This window comes from Dipodomys spectabilis, unplaced genomic scaffold (genome assembly GCF_019054845.1).
Source record: "Dipodomys spectabilis isolate Male_0828 unplaced genomic scaffold, ASM1905484v1 ptg000145l, whole genome shotgun sequence".
NCBI lineage: Eukaryota > Metazoa > Chordata > Mammalia > Rodentia > Heteromyidae > Dipodomys > Dipodomys spectabilis.
Window position 1 is genome coordinate 21,217,011 of NW_024870822.1, and position 24,039 is coordinate 21,241,049.

The 24,039-nt window shown below is 40.4% G+C and overlaps 1 protein-coding gene across 6 annotated transcripts in view; it reads right to left on the reverse strand.

Moving 5' to 3' along the window:
* Tead1 (TEA domain transcription factor 1) overlaps positions 1–24,039 on the reverse strand; it is a 261,132-nt gene that overhangs the window by 175,128 nt on the left and 61,965 nt on the right. For 4 of the 6 annotated variants that reach the window (XM_042691380.1, XM_042691379.1, XM_042691378.1 and 1 more), the window contains exon 2: positions 728–983. In XM_042691380.1, the coding sequence (XP_042547314.1) occupies positions 728–884 (157 nt within the window). In that variant the 5' untranslated portion in view covers positions 885–983. Of the gene's footprint in view, positions 1–727; positions 984–24,039 lie in introns of those variants that run through there. The other 2 variants (XM_042691377.1, XM_042691376.1) reach the window with 1 other exon arrangement.

The following is a 24,039-nucleotide window of genomic DNA, read 5'->3' on the forward strand; positions in this document are numbered from 1 at the left end:
CACGTGTGTTTTTTTTGTTTTTTTGTTTTTGTTTTTTTGGTCGGTCATGGGACTTGAACTCTAGGCTTGGGTGCTGTCATTGCACTCTTCAGCTCAAGGTGAGCGCTCTACCACTTGAGCCACAGCGCTACTTCCAGTTTTTCTAGTAGTTTATTGGAGATAAGAGTCTCACAGATTTTCCTGCCCAGGCTGGCTTTGAACAGCAATCCTCAGATCTCAGCCTCTTGAGTAGCTAGGATTACGGGCGTGAGCCACCTGCGCCCAGCATGTGTTTTATCTTGACCTGCACAAGGTTTTTGTGGGGTTTTTTTAAGTGATGGCTTTTTTTTAAGGTAGATTTCATATAAACATCTAGATTATGAAGTATTTTGTGTGTGTGTGTGTGTGTGTGTGTGTGTGTGTGTGCGAGCAAGGGAGAAGTAATCAAGATATCTGATGGCAACAGTCCCCATTGCTCCATAGCACCAGTTATCTGGAACTAAGTGGCAGAATTCCCTTTAGACAGAGCCTATGTGCAATGAAGAACTTGGAAGAGTCAAGGCAGTGATTTCCCAGTGGTCTTTTACTGACTCTCCTCTTTAGTTCCCTGGATGATGAATTATAATTCTGCAAAGATCATCCAACACAACACAATAAATAAAGCTCGCTAGAAGGCCAGCTAAATCCATTCCCTGCCACCACACACAGCAGGCTGTAGGATTTCAGAGGAGTGTTCCAGGCCACTTACCATACATTTTGCCTTCGTCTGATAAGATGATTTTTCTTCTCCCACATGGCGGGTAGATAGCCAGCGCCTCCTGAAAGCTCTGCTCAATGTCAGGGCTCCAGACCCCTTCCGCATCGTTGTCAATCGGCTTATCTGCAGAGTCACTCATCCTTTCCATGTTTTCGGCAGGGCTTTCGCTGCCGCTCCAGCTGCTGGGCTCAATTTTGGCGGTTGGATTTTCCAAGCCAAAGCCTGGAGTCTTTTCAAGAAAATAAACCTTGAAGAGAAATCACAAAATAGTATAAGAACATGGTAACCACAAACATGCTGCTCTTGCTAGTTCTACTTCAAGTTTCAGTTGCCAGTTTTTCTTACAGAATAACTCTTAAAAAATTTTGAGATCCATGCGGCTTTTGAACTCCACATATATATATGGTATGCAACACTCCTATTAAGACAGTAGGCAGAGATTGGATCATCTTCACCAAAGAGATTTCTTCTTCCAAGGATAGTACGTTCTTGGTTACAGGCCTTCAGAGATTCATCTGAAAACCATTTACCAAGTGCCTACTATCTACTAGGGGGCACACTGATCAATGAAAGCCAAGTTTCCATAGCATAACAAGCTATTTATAACAAAATGATGGGGGAGAATGATGAAAGGGATAACACTGTACTCAAACTCACATGGTGAATTAAAACCTCCTTACACTACTTAAAGGTATTTTTTAAAGGGGAAGAGTAAAAGATGTCAACCTTATTGTAATAACTGGTATCTTGGGAGAGAGGGGGATCCTGAGGCTTGAACACGGGGCCTGGCCTCTGTCCCTGAGCTTCTTTTTCTCAAGGCTAGTGCTCTACTACTTGAGTCACAGTGCCACTTCCAGCTTTTTCTGAGTAGTTTATTAGCGATAAAGAAGCTCACAGACTTTCCTCCCGGGGCTGGCTTCAAACTACAATCCTCAGATCTCAGCCTCCTGAGTAGCTAGGAATACACCAATTCCAGTCTATAACTGGTATCTTAAATAAATGGTCAAACCATGCCAATAGGAGATCACCAAGATGCAAGAGGGTAGCAGGAACCAAGAAGAGAATAGATAGACTCTATTATCACAATTACTCATCCTACTTAATCACCAATGCAAGCTGACCAGTACTATGGCATTTATGTTTCAGGATCTTACCCTGACTACACCCTGAGCTAACTTGGCCACTGTCAATCTCTTGAATCTTAAAAAGTAGGTACCAAAAGTCACTGTCATTCCATTTTTCCTTCAACACCTACCACAAATGTCTGACACACTTGTGGAACTGTTCTCCACAAGAAACTGTGAAGTCTTTCATTTATTTTCCTGTAGCAGTGAAGATTATAGAACTCAAAGAAATCTTCCTTCTTGCATTTTGCATATAACCTATGATCACAAAGGATAAGCTTTCTAAACAAATGTCACACTGGCATAACACTAGTGTGAAAATGATCTAATCCAGTACTCCCTGCTGTCTTCACACTAACATATCAATATTCTTTTGTGGGAAAGGACATCAGATCATTAACTCAAAGCCCTCTCAAGAAGAGGGAAAAGAATTGTTCCTGGGGATTGACTGAGAGAGGCATAGAGCCTGAGTAGGTAAATTATGTGGCCACTGCTCCTACCTTTCTCGCCCCCTCAAATACACTCAATATTCCAAAGGCACCAAGAGGAAAAGCAGGTTTGGGTGGCCTAGTCCACATTCCAGGGCCATCACATGAGAGCAATAAGCCTTCTGCCCCCTCCCAATCTGTCCCCTGAGCTTCCCAGCCTATCTCCACAGATCTCAGGTATAAACACTCTGAAGCACATTCAGATTGCAAAATCAATGGTCTGACTAATGGGTGCTTTTGGCTTCTCACCCTGACAGGTTTTTTGATTTGGCAACATTTAGATTTTTATAAAGAGAAAACGACCCTTGGTTGCCTGGCTTTAAATGCTAACTACTGATCCATCAAAGAATTTGTCAGCAAAATATTTACTACTCCTACCACCACATGTACATTTACACAGGACTTCAAAAATTGCCAAATGCTAAAGTATAAATTATGCCACAAGAAAGGGTTTTGTGACTGACCCCCAGATGAACTCTACAATGACTGCAGTGTGAGCCTTTTGAATTCTCAAAGTATTACAGTTTGTGTTGGGATCTAAAAGTCCTATAAAATTCAAGCTGAACTGCACACCACCCTTGAGTCTGTTTGAGCAGAACAAGAGGGGACTCTTCAGCAGTGGTTAGCCTGACTTCTCAAGTAAACCAAGAAACAAAAACAAAGCAATACAGACATATAGAATCATGGGCCAGACCTTGAGCCCTGAGCAGCTCAGACAGAAGAATGTTTTAAGTTCCAAAGAACCATGCTTTAAGATATGTAGTAGAAGCCACATAGGGGAGGACTGGAATCTTGGATAGTGAAGGCTAACACAAGGGACAAGATCTTTGTTTGTCTTCAATCAACTTTACCATGCAGCTGAAAGCCACAGCCTCCAGACCAAAACATCTTACAACAATGCTTCAAGATCCTTCTAAAACATCTCATAGCCAGTGTATGCCTAAATAGCACTAACAAAAATGAATTACTATCTCCTCAGTGTTGCTCACTCTCACAATGCATTTTGAAATACTTCCATTATTGAGATTAATATTCATGTCTTGACTTAACTTTTACCCATCTGTCAACTTCTATCCATCTGTCCCTTGAGGGTATATTCACCCCTTAGAGCTAATCTCAACACCCATTTAGGTATGACAGGAAACATCCTCAGGCTCCTAAAGGCCAGACCAGACATCAATCTCTCTGCACACCCTTCATAAACGGATTCATTTGTCCACAACCCTTAACATATATCGATAACCTTTTTAAAGTTGTTTCTAAGATTAAGAGTCCCACGTCCTTGGTTTTTTTTTTAGAGAATATAACACTAGTGAGTATTAATTAATCTAACTACTCAGGAAGCATGAACGCTCTTCTAAATGTTGCCATGTTTTGATTCATTTGCTGAAAAAGGAATACTGTGTCCATGCTCTTGCAATGTAGTCAACTAGAGCTCAGCAGGGTGGAATTACCTTGTCTGGCTATGAACCAGCACAAAGCCCCATAAACCACTAGATACATAATCCACATACCTACTCAGGCCTTGGTTTTACAACCCAATTGTAAGATGAAGCCCTGTATGGGCAGAGAGTTTCCGATCACAAGATTGGAGCTGGCTAAAAGAAGCTCCGGTACCAGATACCAAAATAACTATTCTGGCATTCCATTCCTCAGCTCAAAATCCACCTCATCCTGGAAACTTTCCCTACAGCTAGCTAGCAGCTCTGAGAAGACCAGCCACACTTAAGTATCTGAAAAACATGTGGAACTAGTTAACTACCACTCATTGTGACCCAATTTTGAATGTATAGCAATTAGCACCTGCTTATCACTAACAAGATGATGTAATTAACTGGACATGGTAGCATACACCTGTAATCCCAGGCAAGACTGAGAATCTGCGGCCAATCTGAGCTACATAACAAAATCCTGTCCAAAAAAAAAAACACAAAACCCTGTCTAGTCAAGTAGATTGTATGGGTAATATTTGTACTTGTGTCTTCCCTTACATTCTTAGCCATGGTAGTCAGCTTCCCCTCATTTCAGTCAATGAAAAGCAAAGTACAGGAGGTAAGGTTATGTATGGGTTGGTGTGAAGACTCAACTAGGGTTGGACATGATAGTACATGCCTATAATACCAACATTGGAAGGCTGAGAGGAGTCCAAGACCAGCCTGGGTTACATAGCAAGACCTGGAAAATTTAAGTTGGAATCATGAAAAGTTGACTCTCTGATCCAATTTCTTTTGTATCCAATGGTTATCACTGACAAGTAATAGTTTTTCTGTGTTAAGAGAAACAATATTGGATCCTTTAAGTTTCTTTGTATTACAAATGTTATTTTAAGGAAAATATTTTAACTCTTTATTCTCTTTCTTTTTGACTAATAGAGAACAAGTGATAGCCAGAGGTAACAGCTAAAATGGAGGAAAAATGGTAAAAGAATAAAGCCCAGACAGAAGCCATTCAAATGGCCATGGAAGAAATTTAAAGGGACAGAAACTGGTAAAGCAAATATGAGTGAGTAGGGTAGTAGAAATGGAAGTAGAGCTAAGACAAAGATGTCTACCAGCTCAGGAGATGTCAGGAGCAGACATGGCAGGAGCCTTTGCAAGGTTTAAACATGAGTCACAGAGTTGGAGAAGTATTTAGTATACAACTCCACCATGCATTTCATGGTTTGTAGGTCACTGTGATCTTATTGAAAGCCCAAATTTTTCTCTTAGGAGAAATGTTGCCCTCCAAAAAGACAAGGAAAAGTAGCTTCACCTCCAGTATGACCTGATAACTCAAATCCACACTCCCTGTCCTTTGGGTGAACCAGATTTTAAGCACAATGACAAAAGCTTTTGCCTTCAGATCTTTAGCAACTGAACTGACCCCCTTGGGTATTATTTCTATTTTTAAAAGGTCCAGTGACCTAAATAAGTTACCCAAAGTCACATACTTCACAGAATTTCAATCTCAGAGTCACTTCTCCAGATGAGTGGATAGTGTGAGCTTGATACTCTCATTCCACAGTTGTAGAGAGGAAGGCAGTGCTGAATTCCCAACCCTGTCCACAACTGACATCATCAAGCACAGTCTAATTAATTCCTAATGAATAGTGATGACATTGACTCACCTCTTTGGGCAGTTGGGAGGAATGTCAGGCACTAATGACAGTTAATTGCTTTTGCATATGTAAAGTGAGGCACCTAATTATTTTCATAGCATTTCTGGCACTAGCTAAACTTGCTAACAAGTGAACTGAGTAACACAAGTTGAGATCAGCAGTCTGGATTTCACAGCAACCACCAGAGAGATGGAACTGCAGAGCATATGTCATCGTCAGATAGCAACTCTCAAAGAACTCAGACCCAGAACCCAGGCAACATCTGTCAGGCAACTAGCAGCAACCTGTGGGCCTTGGTGTCATATTCTCCAATTGTCAACAGATTCCCTCTACTTTCATCAGGAAAGAGAGGATAATTACTCCTTCTCATTTTTAAAAATCACTTCAGTATCAACAGAAGCCCATCAAGAAGCCAATACCTTTTCATTAAGCCTCTGATCATAAGCAACACATTAAAGGACTTAATCTTACTATCCTGAGATTCCCTAATTTATTCTCTGCTCTATCAGTCTTAAGTACATGCCCCAGTGACAGGTCAAGAAAAACTGTGACTGATTTTATGCTCTATAGCTCTAATGGGACCACTCTGTGTTACTAGATTAGGATAAATACCTTCCTGTCCCAGAAATGATTATTAACCACTGAGGATAGAAATCCTACCCTTCCTGTCTCCCTTCAACACCATGGATACCCAGAAGATGGTTAACAAACACTGGGAAGCACATTTCATCCCAGAAACATAAGCTTCTTTCCAGAATTTATTACAAGAAGCTATCAATATTTCAAAAGGAAATACTAATGATAACAGAGGTAACCAAGAAAACTGTAAGACTAGTTATCCAATGCCAATAGGTCTATATAGCAAATAAATGTTTCAGGTGAACTAAGCTTCCTAAAAATTAAGAAAACGAAGATAATACTCCTTCACCACTAACCTATACAAAATGTTATTTTCTCAGTTAGCATTGTTCACTATAATTTAACAATCAAAAGAGGCCCAAGCACAGTAGTAGATTCCTAACTACTCAGAAGGCTGAGGCAGGAAGATAATGAGTCTGAAGCAAGCCTGGATAACACAAAATCTGTCTCAAGAGTAAGTTAGGTGTGGTGGCTCATGCCTGTAATCCTTATTACTCAAGGAGGCAATTAGAGGATCAAGGTTTGAGGCCAACCTGAACAAAAAGTTGCAACCTCACCTCAACCAATAAAAACTGGGCATGGTGGCTCACACCAGACATCACAGCTACAGCTACACAGAAAATGTAAATAGGAGAAATGACGTCCAAACATAAATGCAAGACTATTCAAATAATAAAGCAAAATGGGCTTGGGCATGGCTTAAGTGGCAGAGCTCCCTACTCAGCCAAGTACAAGCCCCAGAGTTCAAACCCTAGGAATAGGAGAGGGAAGACCATGGGTTGAGGGAGAGAATAGGGGTACAGAGAGGGAATGTTAGAGTGGAGGGGATTGAGGAATGGAAAGTACAGAGTTCATATTTTAAAAGACATCAACACACCAAGAGTCCAATGTCATATACAGTCAGTTGATAGCCACCTTAATGATCATCTTGGAGTTCCTCTAGGGCTCAGCAGCCAACCTGCTCAGATGTGGCCCTAGTATGATTTAGAATTATAATTTTGTTGCACCAGAAATGGCCCTCCTACCACATATAGGAAAAGGTTCCGAGGCTAAATTGTGAAGACTAAGCCCTGTTGTAGTTCTAAGGAGATCCACAGGGATCTCATCTTCTAACTCCTGTCAGAAAATCAAAAATCTAGGCTGCAACATGACAGAAAGGACGAACTCTTCTTTTTTGTCTGCCTAGGTAATCAGAAACAATATTCATTACAATGCACTTTTCCCCTTTTAGAGGCACTCAACCATCAGAAGTCAAGCTCATCTGCCTTTCCTCACTTATAATGTAACCAGCATACAGCGTGACAAGGCATATGTGTGTATTTCTGAGTCCCAAAATATGATCATAAAATTCTAGGGAGTAAATACTGAGCCTGTGTGATCTGAAATACCCAGGACAGTGTCATATAATATTAGAATTCCAAATAAAAGCAGGGACATGATAAAACAACAGCTAAAACTAACCTGTTGGAATAAATCCAGCTCTTGGATAATACTCAAGAAGAGAACCAAAATAGAAGGGCTTACAGTGGCCTGTATTAAAACTCATTGCAAATAGAGCATAGTAGTATATATCTGTAACACCCATACTCAGGAAGCTGAGGCAGGAAGATAATGAGTTTAGGCCAGACTGGGATACAAAATCAGATGTAGCAAAGACTATTAATCAATAGCATAGTATGAACATAAAGATACACAAGACAGACCAGCATCTACATAGAGTCCAGAAACAAACTCATACATATACAGTCATTCTGTTTGTGAAAAAGGTAAGAAGGCATTGTTCTGAATAAAACAGTCTTTTCCATAAATGACTTGAGTTAATTGATATATATATATATATATATGAAAAAATAAAACTTGAACCTTACCACATCAGAGCCTATAATTAATCTGAACTAGATTTTAGAACTGAAAGTAAACAGCAAAACAAAAAGAATTTAGAAATTAAAAAAAGCAGCAGATTATCTCTACAACTTTCCTTCAGGCAAATATTACTTTAAAAGGACAAAATGTAACGAGACCTGGTAAAGTGTGCCTGGTCCTTGCTATTTTAGAGACTTAGGGAGGGAGCTGGCTTGAGCCTAGGAATTCAAGACCATCATAGGCAACAAACACAGTGAGACTCAACACACACACACACACACACAAAGACAAAATAATAAAATTGCATTAGTTAAAAAACCCTTTCACAGAAAGAACAACTAAGAAAAAAATAGAGTATGCTACAAAGAATCCTATCTTCAGTACATAAAGAATTCCTACCAAATAAAAAATCAACCAATAGAAAAAAGGTAAAAAGTTAATGTATTCTATAAACAATAACCAAATAATCCACCAAAAATACACAACATATCCAATTATCAAGTTATGTGATACCATTATCCAGCTACACAACAGCTAAAATTAAAAAGATGAGGGGCAGACAAATGGAGAGAGGAAGATAGGTAAATACAACCATGAGTGGGGAAAGGGGAAAAAGGAAGAGATGAAGAAGGGGGATGGGAGAAGAGGAGGGGGAGAACTCAAGCAAAACTATTCGCTCATTTCAATGCCTTTCTGAGTCTACAGTTACCTTACAGAAAGTTTATTCCAGGATCTAAATAAGTTTTCTTTTACCAAATTATACCCTTTTACTTTATATACTTTATTTTTAAATTTATTTTTTATGCCATCAGCATACGTTAGCAGATTTATTTGAAGGATACTGGGGATATCTTTCATCACATCATATAAATTGTTCTTTTCAAAGATCCCAAAATAAAGTTTTACTCAACCCAGCAGCCTCCACTTGTACTTCCTGGGTTGACAAAGTGTTAAAGCCACACTGGCAGGGCATTCTGAAGGCTTCATGTGCTCTGCAAGTTTGGTCTCCTTTCTAAGCTTACTTAGGTCTCACCTCTACCTCTATCCTTTCTGTCTTCTTTTCTCCACTTCCCCGCCACCCTCCCCCACCAGTCCTGGGACTTGAACTCAAGGGCTGGGCACTGTCCCTGAGCTTTTCTACTCAAGACTAGCACTCAATCACTAGAGCCACAACTCCACTTCTGCCTTTTTGGAAGTGGAGATAAGAAGTCTCACAAGGGCTGGGAGGGTGGCTCAGTGGTAAGAGTGCTTGCCTTGCATGCCTGAGCCCTGGGTTCGATTCCTCAGCACCACATAAACAAAAAGAAAAAAGCCGGAAGTGGCACTGTGGCTCAAGTGGTAGAGCACTAGCCTTGAGCTGAAGAGCTGAGGGACAGTGCCCAGGCCCAGAGTTCAGGCCCCACGACCGGTCCCCCAAAAAAAAAAAAAAAAAAAAAAAAAAAAAAAGTCTCACAAACTTTCCTGCCCAGGCTGGCTTCAAACTACAATCCTGAGATCTCAGCCTCTTGAGTAGGTTACAAGCATGAGCCACTGACTAGTGCCAGGCTTTTTCTAGACTTTTAATAATGCTATTCGACAGTTTTTAAATTCATTGTGAGAAAAAATAGAGTATAAACACAATAATGAATTATTTCCATGTTTCAGTTTAATGTGGTAAAGCATTTACTGAATGGCCCAACCCTATCTCCCCACTAAGGTGCCACCACTAGAGATGGAGATAAATATGCTATACTCCTGCCCTTAGCAAGTACTCTCACGGTGGATAAAGAAGTACATTAATGATCTTTGAGGACTTCAACCCTAAAAAGACTAGCCTAATCCTTCTCTGTCTCCTGTGTTTCCACAGGTGGCACGTTGGCTAACCAGTAAATATGAACATAACCCACCATATAGGAATGATCTATCTATATATATGTTTGTCACCCTATTGGTTTGGAAGACCTGTAAGGGTTGAGTTCAAGTCTTTAGTGATTTTTCTATTCTTATATTCAACATTTTAACGCATGGTATCTCCCTTCCAAAGGGACAACTGAATGCATACCTAAAATAAATATATGGGTAAAAACAACAATAAATGAATGACTATAAGATGTCACATGCTGCAGAAGACAAATACTCAAAGCACTGTCAGAGCCCTGTCCCTAGGTCAATGAGAATAACCACTCTCATGAAGACTCTCATGAAGTAAATGAGGTAAAGAAAGGGTAAAGCATGAAAGCAGAAAGGCTGGAGCAGTGAGCTGGGCTGGACTGCATGGGAGCTCAAAGGCCTCAGGCAGACAGGAGCCTACAAGAAAACACCAGGGTTAGCAGGACTGTGTGAGAAAATTCTGAAGGTACAAGTACACAAGACACAGAGACACTATATGAGGGAGATAAAAGATAAAAGGTTCTTTTGTAAAGTTGGAATCAGATTTTTTTTAAATCAAAAGCATTTTTTGCATATTTTAGTTCTGAGACCAGAATAGTTCTCCAGGTAAATTCAAGTATTAAAATGTGGCACATCCCTTAAGCCTTCCAAATTTACAAAAGCATGACAGTGACAATTCAGAAAGACGGTGACAGTTTATACAGAAGTGCCTGTTTAAACAGTTCAGTGTTATGGGATTAACTCTGCTCTGGTTCTTACAATAAATGCTCATCAGACTTTGTATTCAAGCACTCAACTTATTTCTTTGGTACCTACAGCTCTAGAGTACGGTCACACCCAAGCTTGGCATGGGCCCCAGACTGCTCTGGATAGAGACACATAGGTCTGTATATGGCCAATATACAAAGCCAATACAAAGTTAGGGCATAAACTAACCAAAAATATAAAGTGTTGCTTGTCTGCAGATGAGAAACACAATCTACCATTGACGGATAGCACAGTGGTAAAACAGGTCTCACAGAAGGATATACAAATTCTGGGGCAAATTAAAGCCCTGTCGCCTCATTATCAATCCTTGCCCTCCAAATGTAAACCTGGTCCTTGGTTTACATCAAGTTCACATCAAGCAAAAGAAAGATTCTTGGCACTCTGATTAGACAATGACTGAGGAAGGATAAGCGCGAGACTGTTGTTCCTCTATCCTCCCACCCCCTCATTCCTATAGATAATAAGCCACTCATCCAAGTGAACAAGTATTCCATGAATACTGGGTACATGTGCAGACCTGCTCTGAGCAGACTAAAACTACTGCAAGGGCATGCAGCCAAATGAAGTAGGGACAGAAAGACTGAGGTACCCACTTCGGAAGCCAGGCCTAATTTCTCCTGCCTTTACTCATATGGTCCAGGGTGCTCTCAACAGAGCCAGCTCCACCCATCATACTACTACTACCTCCCATCCCTTAGCAAATGAGTAAGCTGCACCAAGAAAAACTGTACAAGGCCACATCTTGATTCCATCTACATCTCTGCAGCACCTCAGCATATGCACAGGAGTCTCTTTAGGGAGGAAAAACAAACAAACATATATTTCTTTCCAGATCATGTCCTCCTCCAAACTGTGCCAACCCTGGCAAAGGAGCAAGGAAGATGAACCCTGCAATGCAAAATTCCAAATTAAAATGTAATCCATATCCAGCAGGATGCAGTGGGTCAAGCCTGCAATCCTAGCTACTTGAAAAGCAATGACTGGGGAATCTAAGTTTGAGGACACTCTGAACATAGAAGTTGGAAAAACTGTATCTCAACCAATGCTAGGTACAGTGTGCACACCTGTTATACCAACTACAGAAGAGGTATACTTGTTGGTGCTATGGTTTGAGCCTATTAGCCTCATCAAGAGTACAGGGAAGCATAAGAAGGAGAACAACAACTAAAACTAACATGTGACTATAGCTAATACTTGCTGCTTATATATCTTCTTCCCTACTACACCTCCAAGTTTCAGAAGGAAGGGATTTAGTTCTACCTACTATATAGCCCAACTCAACACCTAACACAGATCAAAAATCAATTTATCTAAATATAAGGTATTAATACCATTTTTATGTCAGTGAAGAACTCAAGCCAGTTGTGGTGGTACACACCAATACCCACAGCACTTGGGAAGCACAGGCAGCATGACTGACAGTTCAAGATTAGCCAGGGCTACACATAAGAGACACTGTCTGAAAAGAACAAAGGAAAAGAAAAGAGAAGAAAGAAGAGAAGAGGAATAGGAAGGGAAATTCACTGTTTGTTATGCTATCAAGCACCTCAGGCATGTCCTGCCTAGATCCACTGAGGATCTAAAAGACTCACTGGCTTCAAAGCATTACTCCCATATCGAAAAATCTTGATCAACTCTATTTCTCAAGTCCCACATTGCTTCCCATGCCCCACTTCCCGGCCACCTCAGGGTAGGGCCTGCCACCTGTTCAGCCATGATCTGGGGTCTTCAATGAAGACCCTAGCCTTGATCCACTTCAGCCTGTCCTGTTGACTGCCTAGTCCCCAGCCCAGCCTCAGCCATGGCTCAGCTTGAAAGTATAGCCACTTTATCAGCTTTGCTCACTTCACCACTAGGGGCCTAGAGGCTGCACTGAGCCTAAGTATCAGGTTACCACAAAAATAACAGAGGGCCTGCTACACTGCCAGCTGAGGGAAGAATCCAGGAGGTGAGAAAGATAAGCTTGGGGAAGGGGGGGAGCGTATTTGCAGATATTTGAACCGGAGTAGAAGACATTCTGAGTTAGAAGAAATGTATTTTTAACTTCTTCACTCTGTTCTTAACTTCACCACTAGAGTCCCTACAATTACTTCATTCACTTAGAACCTACTGTAATTTTTATTTACATTACAATCTAACTACTTTGAATGTGTTTTTAAAAACATTGTTTTAGGACCTTAGAGGTGGGATTTTCTTTAGGTTACTTAATTCTATGTATAGGAGTCAATTTTGGTCCAAGAGATTCAACAAGTATTTCCATTTTCCAAATTCCTGATTATTATTCAGCTTTAATTTTCTTCAAACTAAATCCAAACATGACAAAGCTAATTAGATCTATTGTAGGAGAGGTAGATCTTCAAGAGAAAATGCTAATAAAAAGCTGCTCTTCCCACCCCACCCCATCCCCTTCCTAAAATGAAATCAAAGTTTCCTCCTGAGCTACCCTTAGCACGTGCAAGAAGGCTGTTGGCTTGATGTGGTCTGGCCCAGTCTGGCTATTTCAAATAAAGTTAACTTCAATCGCGGTAGAGAGTTAACAAGTTATTGATTCTCCAGCCATTGTTCTTTCATCTTGGTTTACTCCACGGACAGTGCCTCTTTAATTTGCTCCAAGACACTGTTTTATAAGTGAGTGAGTGCAGACCCAGAGACAAGAAAAGATATTCTTCCTTAGGCCATATAGGTAAGCCCCAAGACCAGGCCATCCACCAGCTGGATTAAGTGCCCATTGTAATCGCACAGAAAGAAGCTGTGAATGTCTTAGCAGATCAAAATTGAGCTAATTCTCATAAGCACATTAGATTCCCAAACTGAAGATGTAGAAAGGCAGCCAAAAAGAAAATTCTATCCAGTTTAAAAAAATAAAAGAATGTAAGGTGTTTAAGTTAATTTTGAGGAAAAGGCTCCCCAACAGCATATTAATTTATATTTCGTTTGGAAAGATGACACTGACAAATATTCTAAGGCACAACACTATTGTTCTGAAATAATCTATTGCAAATGCAAAAAAAAAACACCTTTTACACTAACCATTTTTGTGGCAGACAGACCAGTAGCAGACATGAAGACAGACAGGCAGGGACTGTGAGGAATTTTTGTTCTGGTTTGATTTCCTTTGGTTGGCTTCTTGGTTGGTTTAGTTTTTAAGAAAAAAACACTGTCAACCAAATCCCAATCAAAAATCTCAGTAAGAAACTTCACAGAAGACCTATCACTGGTGGTTTGAATCCTATAAACTTAGAAGAATACCATGTAAACAGTGAAATTCACTGCAATTTCATCCTATCTTTAAAGACAGCCATAGTCTAGCACCCAGAAGATAGGATCTCATTCACCTTACTATTCTTTGTGGTCAGAATTAACACATTTCATGCAGGGCACATCACACCGTGCAATTATCAACTGGCATTGACATTGCTAAAAGATCTTTAATAATCTTGGTTTTTACCATAAAAGCTCTCATTATTATCCCAGCTTTCTTTGCTTGTTCAGCGTGCCTGGTCACTTACAGGAGGATGAGAAAATACGGTGGACTCAACTCATCTTTCCCCAGCCATGTCTCCCAGGGAGCTGTTCGTGTCTCTGCAGCGCAATGCCACCGCACTGGCTGACCAGGTTTAAAATTAGCTGAGCCCTGGAGATCTGTGGGTAACCTTCTGACAAGGTTAGCCAGCAAAGCAGAGCACTGCTCCGAGAGGGACATTAATAAGAAGCCAAGTGAGCCTTTCAACAAGCCCATTAGGGCCTCTCGGAAGCCCAGCCGTCTGGGAAGAGCCAGATAGCAGCATGGGAGACTGACCTAGGCTCTTATTTTTATCCCATCAAGTCAGCAGCTTCCTTTACAGGCAATAAACACAACCACCATGTGTGCTTCTCCAGGTTTAAAATTCAACCTATCTGCCCATAAACTATAAAAAAATTTTAAATCCATTTCCGTAGATTTTTCAAACATAGTATTTCTGAAATACCTCAGTATAAGGTTAATTCCCACAGTTAACAAAAGCAGGTGGGACACAGAGAAAGACACAAGGGAGAAAATAAACATCACTCATATTCCACGACCAAGTAATAATCAATGCTACTAATCAATCAGTGTGATGTGGTCTCTTTCATTAACTTATTCTTCCATATAGTTTGGGAGTTTATAGTCCACTTAACATTTCACATTCAACATTTTCCCAAATTCTAAAAAAAAAAAATTGATTTGTTTTTAATGGTTTACTTTTTGGTGGAAGGGGCCAGAACTTGGACTTGAACTCAGTACTTTGTACTTTCTCACAACTGGCATTCTATCACTTGAGTCATGTCTCCAATCTGACTTTTTACTGGGTAACTGGAATTAGAGTTGTCAAGGACTTTCTTCCAGAGCTGACTTCAAAACAAGAGCCTCTAGATCTCTAGAAGTACAGGAGAGAGCCACCACCCTGAAAAATTCTTTGTGTCTATGATTATAAGATCATGAATATTCAAGGTCATGGATATAGGATTACATAACTATTTCTTCATGGTTGGACATTTAGATTTGGCCCAACTGTTCTTGTGGGGCAAACATTCTTGTAACCATCTCCCAAAGACAGATACCTAATATGACCCTTTACAAACACCCATGAGAAGACAGGACCACCATTAAAGGTCCTGGACAGATAGTTAAAAGGAAAGCAAGGGAGCTCTCGGCACTTCTGACTACCTGCCCAAGACAGTGCTGTGTTTACCTCCACCTGGCCCCATAGCTACAGCCATACTGCTTATTTAAAATAGGAAAATACTTCCACCAAGTTGGTAAAGAGGCAGTGCCCCAACACCATACACTCCCATTATTCAACAATGGTAAATGCCTGGGGTAGACAAAAAGATGAACTTTATATCCATAAGAATCACAAACATATTACTGTTTTCAGTAACATGGGTATAATGTGGGTACCCCGAGGATAAAAAACATGTCTGCTTAAATCACAGGAGACTTTGAGGAGCTCTTGGATTATGAATTATATATTCTTATCAAGCAAAAATAAGGCAATGCTAACATCTAATAATGGTTAGAAGAGTCAGGTATAGCCCAACCTTATGCTTGAACCATTGTGCTTACTGCTTTACCTGCAATATAGGAAAGCAACATGTACTAAGTGTTAGCAAAAGGCTGGCAGACTGCAATACAGCACCCAGAAATCTTTAGATTGGCTATTTGTTTAGCTAACTTATATTCTGTGAAGGGAAACGGTTAGCTAATATGTGGACAGTCTCATTTGCTCTAAATGAGGGATGCCAAGGGAGGAAAACTAGCCAAGAAAGGAGCAGGGACAAACAAGGGGACTGTATAATCAGACTTTGAAAATCAAGAAGGTGCTAACCTGGACACATTACAGTCCTGCCCAGCCCAGGAGCTGGGTCATGGCCCAAGCTGGAATAAACTCAAAGACAATACCCACCCACATTTCCACCGCTGAACAATACACTCCAAATTCAGAACCGGTATGGGAAATAGAAGCTTACCTATACTTGTTTCTGTGCCAAGTCAGCAAGATCCTAAGTGACAGATCAAAGGATAGGCTATATTCATGAAATCATAATGGTGAAATTAAAAAAAAAAATTCACAGCCAACATTTATTTAATATCACATTCAATTTTTCTTGTCTTTTTAAAGTAAGGTATATGAGGTACAATATATACATGTACACCTTCCAGTATATTGTAGTATGAATCAATCAGCCTAATTGACCTATTTATCACCTCAGATACTGGCCATTTCTTTCTGGTGAAAACATATACCAAAAAAAAAAATTTTTTTTAAGCCAGTGCTGGTGGCTCCTGCCTGTAATCCTAGCTACTCAGGAGGCTGAGATCTGAGGATCACAGTTCAAAGCAAGCCCAGGCAGGTAAGTCCGTGAGACTCTTATCTCCAACTAAACACCAGAAAACCAGAAGTGGTGCTGTGTGTGGCTCAAGTGGTAGAGTGCTCTCCTTGAGCTGAAGAGCTCAGAAACAGGAGCCAGGCCCAGAGTTCAAGCCCCACAACATAGAAGATAGATTAGATAGAGAGAGAGAGAGAGAGAGAGATCTCTTTATGCTAACTATTGTCATCAAGTTATCCAACAGGTCAGGAAAATTCCTCTGAAACTTTGACCAAACTTTTTGACCAAATCTCCCCTCTCCAGCCCACCTGCCCCATATTTGTTTTTATTTTTTCTTTGGTTCTCTACTATCTCTATTATTCACAAAAGTAAAAGCTTAGAAAACATTGTTTCTATTATTCACAAAAGGAAAAGCTTAGAAAACATTGCCAGGGATGGCAGCATACATCTAGAATCCATTCAGGAAGCTGGAGTTCTAGGCCAGCTTATACTACACAGATTGAATACCTATCTCAGAAAATTAAAAAAATCTGTCCAAAATTATACCACTATTGAGGTCAAACTGAAAGTGAAGCTCAGATTCACCTCACCTTAAGCCAAAAGTCTAACTATTTCTGAGGTAGTTGGAAGTAATCAATAATAGCTACAAGTTCTCAACAGGATGTTGTTGTGGAGAGAGCTAGAAGAGGATAAGAGGGAGGACATCAGGAAGCATCCAACCAACTTCTGAACTGTAGCAGAAGAAAACAAATTGCTCTTGTGTGTTTGCACTGCAATAGATGCTCTTGGGGCCTAAGGACCAGGAGAAACCTTGTAAATGAAGTAATCGTAACATTAGAGCTGATATCACCAACCATACACTATTTTTCTCTCTCAAGAAAAGGCAGCTGGAAAAAGTGGAAAATAATATATCTATATAGAAAAAAAGGCAGGTGTTGGGCTGGGAAGGTGGCTCAGTTGGTAGAGTGCTTGCCTTGCATGCATGAGGCCCTAGGTTCGATTCCTCAGCACCACATAAGCAGAAAAAACCAGAAGTGGGGCTGAGGTTCAAGTGGTAGAGCACTAGCCTTGAGCTGAAGAGCTGAGGGACAACGCCCAGGCACAGAGTTCAGGCCCCACGACCGACAAAAGAAAAGAAAAGAAGGCAGGTGAAAAACAAATCTGCTACAGAGTCCAGACTGGCCACTGTAATCCTAGCAGAGCTGCACATGGACAACACTGATGGTGTCTTTTTTCCTTTTCCAGAATCCCAGTGGTCTGCAGAGCAGGGTAAACAGTTCTGTCCTGCTTTTAATTCCCTGTACCTATACCATCTCCCCCCCTCCCTGCCCCACCAAGACCAAGCCAACATTTGTGTAATTCAACAATTTTTATACTGGAAATATCAAGAAATGAAGAATAAACCAATGGCTAAATATGGACCTTCACAAGAGGGCAAGGTATGGCAAGCTCAAGCAAACAGCTCCTGGGGCTAGGGGCCAGTCCTAAGCATTATGTCTTGCTTCTTAAATCTCCCTATCAGAAAAGTCATTATTGTTATTCTCATTTTAGAAATGAGGAGAGTGAAAGAGAAAACAAATTGCTCTACATAGCTCAGACCTGAAGGCTCATGAACTGTCCAACTGGACTTTAAATTGATAACTACCACACTAAATTGCTGTGCAGATAGATACTCAAGATACCATTCACTGCTATGCTGTTCTCTTGTCTGATGCCTTCCCACTCCCCCAACCTCGCACCCTACCCCATCAGCCATCTATCTATAAAGCTCCTACAAATACTTCCCAGGCAAATTCAATTGCTACCTTTGGCAAGCCACCCCCAGCTCTCCCATGAAGCATTTGTTTGTGTTTCCTCTGAAGTCACACAGACCTTTATATGTACAACCACTCTTGGACAGATATTGTTTAATAATTGATAGAGTCTATCTCTCTGACAGGCAGAATTTGTGGTAGGGTGTTTTTTGTAGGTGTTCTTCATATCCCCATCAAATAGATAGGTGTCTGGCACCCAGCAAGTAATCAATAAGGGAGGGGGGTGTGGGCAAATGCATGAATCACTTGTCAGTGAAGGAGCTAGGGAGTTAATGAAGCTATTGGTTAGTGAATATCTCGTACATACTTAGAGGAAATAATATAGGACCTTGAATATAATTCACTTTTGAAAGGCAATTCTGACATACGCATACAATCAACATAGGTGAAAAAAAGGTTAAGCAAAACAAGCCAGGCATAAAAAGACATACTGTAGGATTCCATTCATGAGATATCTAGAGTAATCACACTATTACTAAAGAGAATGTAGCTGGCTAGGGAATTAAATAAATGATTTCCATCTTGCAGATATACAGTTCTGAGACTGGATGGTGGTCATGTAGGAAAACCATGTCAGTGTACTTAATGCCACTGAACGACATACTTAAAAACACTGAACGACATACTTAAAAATTTTGTTATAAGTACCATACTACAATTAAGAAAACATGATAAATTGTACGGGTCTCTAGGCATTCATACAGTGAGATCAAAGGAGGACACTCTTAGGAAAGGAACAGAAAGGCTTAATACCTTTGTGTATCTGATCATACAGAATAATATTTATTGAAATTAACTCCAGAAAATGGAAACAAGGTTTTTTTGTCTTTTTTGCTTTGTTTGTTTTCTTTCCTTTTTGTTTGTCAATGTATTTGGGAATACAAAGAGAAGCAAAGGGTAAACCAAAGCAGCAATCATACTCACTGGATACCATGTTGAAAATAAACTATACAACCTGTGAGTGAGACAGGAGGGAAAAACTGAGAGATAGTGAAAGGATAACATTGTCCAAAAGGAAACGCACTCTGCCTGACATAACTGTAGTCTTTTTATTTAATAAACATTTTTAATAATTAAAAATAAGACCAAATAAATACTGTAAAAGAAAAAAAGACAGGTTAAGATAGAATACAGATGAAAATGGCAACCCAAGCCCAAAAAAAATCAGATCAAGTCAAATGATGCCTACAATCAAATCCAAACATAATTCCTGGAGCTATAACATCTAATAGACATCTCACACATTCATTCAGTTGTGGCATGCATCTTTCCTAGAGTCTTTCCATCTCAACACAGATATTCTCTCCTCCTCAGAGTCTTCCATATATCCAAGTCCATCTGATCAGCCCTACTGCATGCTTCCAGAGCACTGTGGCCTTTTACCTGCTAACTGCCTATCAAGGAGTCCACCTTTCCAATATCAAGCACCATGAAGGCAGCCCCTTGGTCTTACTGGGATGTGTCTTCAGGACCTGGCTCCACACCTATCACTTTTAATAAATACTGAATCCAGAAGGAAGTGATTAAAGGAAAGGGCTAGCCGGGCACTGGTGGCTCACGCCTGTAATCCTAGCTACTCAGGAGGCTGAGATCTGAGGATCACAGTTCAAAGCCAGCCCAGGCAGGAAAGTCTGTGAGACTCTCTCCAATAAACCACTAGAAAACGGGAAGTGGTACTCAAGTGGTAGAGCACTCCCCTTGAGCTGAAGAGTGTTGGGACAGCACCCAAGCCCAGAGTTCAAGCCCCATGACCAACCAAAAAAAAAGGAAAGGAAAGGAAAGGAAAGGGCTGCTTGCTGCCCTCAGCACTCAGCTCACAGCCAGGGCTGTCTTAAGGAGTGGTTAGCAAAGGCAGTGAAGACCCACAGAGAACATAAAGCATTTCTAACTTGAAACTTAAAGACAGGATCTAATGTCAGAGTCTCAGAAAGGTTCTTGCCACCTCCTCCACTAGAGAAGGAGGGCTTTATTTGTAATAGAAGTGATTCCTCAAATATACACACCTACAGATAACGCTCTTCTAATAGTCCAGGGCTAAGATTCAGGGGTCAGGACAGTGTAGAGGTTCAGACATTTCATTTTTTTCTAATGTTCTTGAGGTCAAGGGAGTATTAACCTTTTTGTAGGAACGAAAGCTTAAATTGCAGTCTGATCCATTGGCAGGCAGTAATTCTTTGAGCCAAAATTAGAAAACATTCTTTACATCTACTAAATGTTTATCAATACTCAGGTCAACTTTGAAAGTACTAGAGTGATGATTGCTTTCCTCATCCATTCCATTTTCCATTTTTTAAGGCAGCTGGTACATGTATAAAATTTCTTCTGCCTGTTTATGCCATATAAATTACATAATCAGTTCTAAAACTCTACCATTATGCATACCTCCAAGTTTAATCTTATCTTATAAGTCACCAAGAGAAACAAATTTTTAGATTTGAAAATAAGCAAAATCTGTTTGTTTGTTCCAACTACTGAAGGAAAAATAAAAGAGATGCTAAGAGGCAGGGGTCAACTAGGCTCCTCTATATTTGAACCCACAATGCAGCAAACTGCCAGAGGAGAAAGCCACAACTGAAGAGCTCAAATAACTTCCAGCCAGCTTAGACTTAAGACAAACCCAACCTGAAGCAGATCAACATAGGTAATGCTGAGATGACAGGGAATAACTGCAAATGTAGCACACAAACTGGCTTGTGTGTTTTCTGTGTAGCTCAATCATTAAGCAACAACTTGCACATACAGTAGGTGGTGAGTCCTCCCTATTCAAAAGGCAAAGAATGGGCTGGGAAGGTGGCTCAGTGGTAGAGCGCTTGCCTTGCATGCATGAGGCCCTGGGTTCGATTCCTCAGCACCACATAAGCAAAAAGAAAAAAGCCGGAAGTGGCGCTGTGGCTCAAGTGGTAGAGCACTAGCCTTGAGCTAAAGAGCTGAGGGACAGCTCCCAGGCCCAGAGTTCAGGCCCCACGACCGGACCCAAAAAAAAAAAAAAAAAGGCAAAGAATATCTGAAGACCTGAGACAGAGGAGAGGAGATTTTGTGTATTGCTAATGCAGGCAATGACTACTTTCGGGGGAGAAGAGGACTGTTCTTTTGTGTTTTGTTTTGTTTTTTTTTTTTGGTTGGTCGTGGGGCTTTAACTCTGGGCTTGGGCACTGTCCCTCAGCAATTCAACTCAAGGCCAGTGCTCTACCACTTGAGTTACAGAGCCACTTCCTGTTTTCTGGTTGTTTGTTGGAGATAGGAGTCTCATGGTCTTTCCTGCCTGGTCTGGCTTTAAACTGCAATCCTCATATCTCAGCCTCCTAAGTAGTTAGGAGCCACCAACGCCCAGTTGACTATTTTTTTTTTCATTTTATCAAACTATCCTTACTATAGGAGGAGAGTTTTGTGAATTATGGAGATAAGATGAATTTAACAAACCATCTGACTCTGAGGAGCTTTAATGTTTTCTGAATAAGGCAACATTCAGCAGTTATATAACTTTGAGCAATTACTTTTTCCCAATATGACTTATTTTCCTCATCTACAAATGAAAAGAACTGAAACACACTTTGTAGTCAGCTCTCAATTCTATTTCCACTCCATTTCCTTACGTTTACTAGTAAGGAATACAGAGGCATTATAGGTTGCTGGGGTTTGCTGAATCATTTGATACTGGAATTTGACAGACACTGGGAGCTGGAAGGGATTGTGATTATGAAGGATGACAGAAGTCTGTTCCTGATACTATCTCAAAGGATAAAATGGCCAGCTGACTTTAACAAGGTAGAAATTTAATAAGGAGGAATGTCAAGTCATGCACTTAGGTACAAAAAAAAAAATCAGTTCACAAACATAGGATGAAAATCATATGAGAAAGTCTTAATGGATTGGGTTGCCTATGAACTCAATGACTCAGGATGAGGCCACAAAAGCAAAAACATACAAACGTACCAAAAGCTGCACTTAGAAGTATGGAAAGTTATGTGGTAATATAATAAAATTATAATTTTAAGTTCTCATTTTTGCTTCTCTGTATTTTATTTCTTAAGATTTTGCAGTGTTTCATGATGGACATACATTGCAAATCTGAAACAGAAATATTATTTTACAATTTTCAGAAGAAAAGCCTAAATGGGGTAGCATATGGCAAGAGGAATTCCAAACTTGTGCTGCATGGTACCAGTGGAGGGAGGAGGATAAGGATTGAATAAGGAACCAAGGAACTCCGAACTCCTATCTGTTTAAGATCACGATGTATGTGGATGTGTGGGTGAGAAGGCTGTATAAGTGAAATACATGGCCCTATGTTATAGTGTGCACCTGTCAAAAAAAGTTCTATCTCTAGGGTATGCCTAGGAATGTACTGTAGGACAGGTTTCTGTAGCGTTACACACTGCAGAGTACCTATCATCTAAAGTTCCCTCTTAACCAACACATTCAGTCCCTTCCCACTGTGGCAGCCATCCCTGCTCCAGAAACCATCATACCTCCATTTCTCTCATAAAAATTCAAATCCCAGATCAAGTTCTTAAAGAGCTCCCTGTCTCCTCCCTGAGTCAAGTGGGATGAAGTTTAAAGAAACTCCAACTGAGAATCAAGTTTTCAATTCCAATGGTCAATCCCTAGAAAGAGTATCACCTCCAACAAGTTATTTAATCTCTAAAAGGAGTCTCAGTTTCCTCAACTGTAAGTGGCACTAAAATTTCTGCAACCCCAGGAAGTTCTTCAAGCTTATGAGAGTACTTGATCTAAACAATAAAGTACTGTCCAAGCAAAAGATACTTTATCACTGCCTGGTGAATGGTACACAGTGGCTATTTAATATTTTATCAGTGATAAATGAGTCCTGTTTTGACTCAGTATGATAAACTACCAACCACATTTTGCCAACATTTATTAATAAAGTAGGAAGAAAGTTGCCAAATATGTTGGACCCAGTTACCTTGAGTAATACAAAGTTAAACCAGTTGCTTTCATGCAAGACACTGCAGTCTTTTATTTGCTGCACTGTGAATCTACATGTAGGGGTAGCAGGCAACACAGACAGCATTACTCATCCAAGAAAACCCCTTTTTCAGGGAATGTCAAGAGACAACATGAGCTGGGTACCAATGGCTCATACCTTAATCTTAGCTACTCAGAAGGCAGAGATCTGAGAATCAAGATACAATTACAGCCAGGTCAAAAAAGTCCTTAAGACTCTTATATCGAAGTAACCAGCAAAAAGCTGAAAGTGGAGGTATGACTCAACACCAACAGCTAGGCAAGGGTGAGAGCTTCTGAGTTCAAGCCCCAGTACCAGAACAGAGGGGCTGGGGGACGGGAGCAGGGGGGTTGTGGAGAGACAGAGAATGAATATAAATTGAGAAATAGGAATTCAGGGCATTCTCTACTATAAAAGTATTTAAGCAGAAGTTAAATGGCCAGTGGTCTTAGGGATCCCACTGGGTTGGAGCCAGATACAACTAATTCCAACATCTTATATAATTCTACACTATGCCCAAGCACCATGTCCACAAAAAGGCTCTTCACTCCTCAAAACTTTCCCCTGACCGCCTATCTTACCACAACAGTATAGGAATATATGACTTTTTTTATAGCTTATGAGGATGAGTCTTGATTTCTCACTATGAGTACAAATTTTCTTGAAGACCAAGGCTTCTGCCCTTACCCACAATTGCTAGTACACTCCAGGCACTTAAGCAAGATTTAATGATGATTTGACTCAACCTTAATATAATCAACTCTGTTACTGGTATATAGCTTACAGACCAGCACTACTGGTATTACCTGTAGCTTCTTAGAAATG